The sequence below is a fragment of the Phaseolus vulgaris genome, chromosome 8, assembly GCF_051622355.1.
Source record: "Phaseolus vulgaris cultivar YP4 chromosome 8, ASM5162235v1, whole genome shotgun sequence".
Taxonomy (NCBI): Eukaryota; Viridiplantae; Streptophyta; class Magnoliopsida; order Fabales; family Fabaceae; genus Phaseolus; species Phaseolus vulgaris.
The window spans coordinates 3,685,981-3,692,010 of NC_143505.1; the positions used below are offsets into that span (position 1 = coordinate 3,685,981).

Here is a 6,030-nt window from a genome sequence, read left to right on the forward strand (position 1 = left end):
ATGTATATTCTATTTAAAAACCCTTGGAATGAGCTTGGGTATTGGTATAATGGTGAACGGGTGTGGAATTTGGACTGGCGTAGATCCTTTTTCGACTGGGAGAAGTCTTTGGTTGAACAACTGTTTCAAAGTTTGCAAGAGGTGAAGTTGGTTTTTGGGGAGGCGGACAGTTGGGTCTGGAAGATTGGGGAGAGTCAAACTTTCTCAGTCAACTCTGCCTATGTTCAGGTAAGGCGGGTTAGAGGAGGGGAGTATTCTCCTGTGTATAGTAAGTTGTGGAGGTGCAAAGCCTTGCCATCTGCTTTGTTCACTGCTTGGAGGGTGTTGGAGAATAGGATTGCCTCTAGGGTTAACTTGGTAAGGCGCGGAGTGGCGGTAGAAAATCTCTTGTGTTGTTTGTGTGGGGAGGAGGAGGAGTCATCTTGTCACTTGTTCTTTGTTTGCAGGTTTGCTTGGCGTGTCTGGTGTCTGTGCTTTAAGTGGCTTGGTGTGTCGTCTGTAATTCACAAGGATCCTAAGTCAAATTTTTCACAATTCAGGATGAGTCAGGCTTCTGTTTCGGTTAACGAAGTTTGGAGTACAATTTGGGTTGGCATTGTGAGCGAAATCTGGAAACATAGGAACTCGGTCATCTTCAATAGAGGTGTGGCAGATGTGTCTGAAGTGTTCGCTTTGGTGCAAGTAAAGGTATGGTCTTGGATTTATGCAAAGTCTCGTTCTGCTTATTTCCCTTATTCTAGTTGGGTTTTAAATCCTTTGGCTTGTATGAGGTTGATTCATTAACATTGGTTAGTGTTGGTATGGTTATCCCTTTGCTAATTTGGTAGGCGTTCTAATAGGAGACGGATGTCAAGTATTTCTGTATAAGGGTTGGACCACTCCTGAAGTGGTCCCTATTTATTTATTTATTTATTTTATTGCTGATAAAAAAATGATATATTATATATACATAGTTAATATATATATATACCTATATATAAAGGGGATTCCCCTCTTAACTGCTCTTAATTTTTTTCCTATTTTATCCTTATATTAATATTTAATTTTATTATTGTATTATGGTTATTGTGTCATTTCTTATTCCCCTCTTAACTACTCTTAATTTTTTTTTCCATTTTATCCTTACTTAATAATTTATTGTATTAATTTATTTTGGTTATTTGAACATTTTATAATTTCAAAAATTAATAAAGTAATTTTATTTTATTTGTTATTATTTAACTGGAGAGTTGAGAGAGTGGGGGGAGTGATTAGTTACTTTTCTGTTTTAAAGATCTTCTTCCCTATTAAATAAAAAATTAAAGATATTTGTAATATTTTGTGGAGTGGAGATTTCTTACATTACATTTTTGGATTTTATGACTCCACTACACATAACTCACGTATCCTACTTTCCACTTTCTCTCTCATATATAGGTACCTACTTCCCACTTTCTCTCTCCACTACACATAACACATTCTTTTTTTACCATACTTCTCACTTACTTTTCTCTTTCCTTTTCACTTTCATGTAAATAAATAAATTCATTCATTCTATGTAACTTTTAATTACCGCTCTCCACTATTTTATTAACCTTGCCATATGTAACTTTTAATTACCGCTCTCCACTATTTTATTAACCTACTCTTTTAACAGTATACTCTTTAACTTCTCATTTTAATGTTATTAAGAAAAATTGTTTTTGAAGAATAAAAAAATAATAAAAAAAAAGAAATAAAAAATGTGGATACACACTACTCTTTAATTGTATACTCTTTAACTTCTCATTTTAATTTTATTAAGAGAAATTATTTTTTTAAAATAAAAAAAAATACTAAAGAAAAAAAAATAAAAAATGCGGATACACGTATATATAATATATAATGTAAATATAACATAATAATATTAAAAGGTTACAATTATTAATGAGTTAGATACAATAAGACTTTATAACGAAACATATCTTTAGACAGATTGGCATGTTAGATCAAATTAGTATACCAATTAAATAATTTTTTTAAAAGATCTATATAAGAAATAAATAAATATGTTATATTCAAGGTTTTTTTTTTAAAAAAGAGTGAGACATAAATTTATCAAAACTTAACTTGGTTTGAATATTTCAAAAGATATGTCATTCCATAGCTATAAAAAAAATTAAAGACGATGAACATGAATATTTTTTCCGATAATGATGTCAACCATAAAATTCATGCTATTAAAACAGGTGTCTAGTCCCAACAATATCTAGCAACAATAATGTTTAGCAAGTTGTTGCCCTTACAACAACGTAATCAATGTTTAACAATTATTAATATGTTTCTTAATTTTACGTATTAAAAATATATTCTTTAAAGGGCAGTGACCTTAATCAAACGGTACAGATCGAAAAATAAATCGAGAAGTAAAACATAAATAAACTATACACATGAATAAAAATATTTTGAAATAAGGAAGTAATTTGTTTTCATAAACTCGGTATGTTTTCTATTTTTTTTTATCAAAATCTATTTATTGTGTGATAGTCTTTCAAGTAAAAAACTTTCAAAAGCATTTTATTGCAATTGAAAGCCATACGAAAGATTTAGAAACAACAAGAAAGTATTTTTTTTTTAAAGCTTTTATTTTATTTTTTTAAAGGGTTTGAACATCTCTTCTATATTCATTTTATTGCTGATAAAAAAATTATAAATTAAATATAAAATATGTCCCTAATTAGTTTTTTATCATTGTCTTTTATAGAATAGACAACAGCATTGATGAAGTTGATATCCAAAAATAATTATTGTAAAAAAATCAGCAATGATATAAAGTAGTTGGCTTAATGAATGTTTGAAAGGTCTCGTTATCTTGGTACATAGCTCATGCAATATATAAATTTTTATATTTTTGTTCCTTTCCATCATCTTCCACCCTCTTTCTCAATTCATGTTGAGCAGTTCCTACCTAAGCATTTCATTCATTTTACTTTGTCTACCATTTATATTTGCATCCACCCGATTGATGATGAACCCTAGCATTAGAATATATATTATATACATAAATGATAATTTTTCCTTTGATCTTTTCTTACAGTTTTATACTTATATCTATGTATGATGGTGGTGATCTTTTCTTACAATCATATACATAAGTTTTATTTTAGAGCATTTTCTCCTTTTTATTTTTTAACAATTAAGTAAATATAAATAAACTGCATCACGTGTCTAAATTAATTTGGGTTCATTAAATTTGTAATAGCAATGATTAAATTTATTTTCTATAGCTTCCAAGAACATACTAATCTAAGTATACAAGAAGGTGAATCACAACAAGAAAATCATCAAATAGAAACTAATTTTTAGATTTGTAGAGACCAAAATAATTAGTTACAATATTAACTAAATTAGAGATCATTTTATAAATTAAAAAAAAAAGTTTCTAAATTAGTTTCTATTATTGTTAAATAGTTTCCAAATTTGTATCTAATTAGCAATCAATGTTTTAACTACCAATTATTTATATTTTAAATTTGGTAGCAAAACTTTTAGATACAAATTTAGAAACCATTTAACAATAATATAAACTAATTTAGAAATAAAAAATTATTTAATCTCTAAACTGGTCTCTAATTTAGTCTCTATAACAACTAATTATTTTTTATTTTTAAAATTGATTTTTATTTTATAATTTTCTTGTAGTGAATATAATGATTAGAATGGTTAAAGAATACATGACTACATAATAGTAATAGTAATGTTAAAGTACACCTTCCAGGAGGATTTGAACACATGGACTTAATAGAAAATATAATCAAATTTAAAAATATTGTGTGGATTGTTGATGTGTGGATTATTTGAACTCAGAAATTATGTTATTTGTAACAATCACAAACTGAATGACCCTTAAATCTATATGATGATTCAAATTAAATATTGGATATAGGTAACTAACCAATATCTTCAAATTATTTTCTCTTATTCTGATGAGTGATTATGTCCCCTCACATGTCTTAAATCTTATTATCAACTTAATCAAGGCTTGTAGCAGTTACACTTTAATTTTATAAGACTTTTCTAGCCAAGATTTTTAGATAATTATCATCAAGTGACTGCTGGTTCAAAGAAGGGACACGTAGTTGTAATATGTCAAGCCATCAAGCTATCCAATTTCCACAATTCCTCTATTTCATTGGAACACATTCATAGCTAGGAGATAAATTGTCAAAAAGGATTTCCAATTTTGGGTATATTACAACATCTACAAAACCAACCAATTGCAATTGGAGTAATTTGCATACACAGTAATAGTCATTTTGGATTATGAAAGTTTGTACAGGTTAAAACACCCTATTTCTATATGGGTTAAAACATTCTTAGTAGTATTTTTCCGCAACTCATCATCCACCACATCAATATGTTTTTCTACTTAATAGAAAATGGATTCAAAATAATTTAAAATATAAATTATAATTTTTTACTTTGTAATTATTTATTTCTGAAAATTAATTATCTTTTAAAATTATTTTTTCTTTACAAATTTCAAACAAAATATATTGTATTCTTAAACTATGTATTATATTACTCGAATGAGAAGGTATCACCACAAGAAAATAGAAACCAATTTGTAAAAACCAAAATAATTAGTCGCAATAGTAACTAAATTAGAGACCATTTTAGAAACTAAAAATAAATTTGGTTTCTAAATTATTTTCTATTATTGTTAAATAGTTTCTAAATCGGTATCTAATTAGCAACTAAGGTTTTTGCTACCAAACTTAGAAACTAAATAATTGGTAGTTAAAACCTTAATTGCTAATTAGATACCAATTTAGAAACTATTTAACAAGAAATAATATAAACTAATTTAGAAACCAATTTTTTTTTAGTTTCTAAAATGGTCTCTATTTTAGTTCTTATTGTAACTAATTATTTTGGTCTCTAAAAATTGGTTTCTATTTTATGATTTTCTTGTAGTGTATTGGGTGAAGTTATATAAGTTATTGTTCAAACGATGTTCTTTTACTTATTTTATAATTTATTAATTGAAATTTAATTTTATGTAGTAATTTTTTTTAGGTTGAATATCAAATGTTACATCACTTATATGAATGATATAAATTTAATTGAGAATGTTGATGCACAATTATAGAGTATGATTGATGAATATATTATTATAAGGAAGATGTACATTGAGATTAAGCATGTTATGATTTTTGTAAGTAATAACTAAGAGTGATATTGTTATGATTACATTGTAGCCAGTGAGGTCCTATTTAATAGTTGATGTTTGCTTTGAGTATTAAGTTAAGACATTTCAATGAAATTCTAGTTTTTACCAATACATTAAGTCAAATAAATCATTCATTGAAAGCAAATGATGATATTTTATTTTTTTTACTTTTTACATTAAGTTGGTGGTGAAGAGTCATTAACACTTAATGATGTGTGAGAATTATCTTATCATAAAAGTTGTTACATGAGATCTATACTTAAAAAAATATATTATCAAACGAAGGTATACTAAAAAAAATATATATTATCAAACTAAAGTATTATGATATATATTAGTGTTTGAGATACATTGTTCAAATAAACAAAGGTATCTTGGTGGTGAAAAGTCATTGATACTCAATTAGATGTCGATGTCTAAGAAATTATTCTATTATAGAATATTTTTATAAGATATCTATATTATTAATGTTAACTTTGTTGTATGTTTAATTGAATCATTTGTTAATCTTATATTTTATATTTGGTGTGTGTTTTGTGATCTAATTATATAATTTTGAAAATATTATTTTGCAATGCTAAAACTAAAGGAAACTTGTAAATTTTTCGTAATACTTTTGTTTTATGTATCTTATTTTGATTTTATATATTTTAGTTATGTAATAAATGAAAATTCAGCAAAGAATAAATAAAATAAAATGAGAGGTGTCCTAACCCTTTTACATACGCTTCAGGGATGTTCCAACCCTTATACAGAAAGTGATCAATGTCAACTTATACAACACCTGACCTACAAACAATCTTCAACCTCTACCGACCACCAACTCAATCCTTATTTAG

General features: G+C 26.8%; 1 protein-coding gene across 1 annotated transcript; it reads left to right on the top strand.

Moving 5' to 3' along the window:
- LOC137823539 (uncharacterized) lies at nucleotides 1–783 on the top strand. Its single transcript, XM_068628728.1, has one exon. The coding sequence runs from the start codon at nucleotides 1–3 to the stop codon at nucleotides 781–783; it is 783 nt and encodes a 260-aa protein (XP_068484829.1).
- Nucleotides 784–6,030: the final 5,247 nt, after the last annotated feature.

Coding starts and splice junctions, on each gene's coding strand:
- LOC137823539 (XM_068628728.1), top strand. CDS start 1: ATGTATATTCTATTTAAAAACCCTTGGAATGAGCTTGGGTATTGGTAT.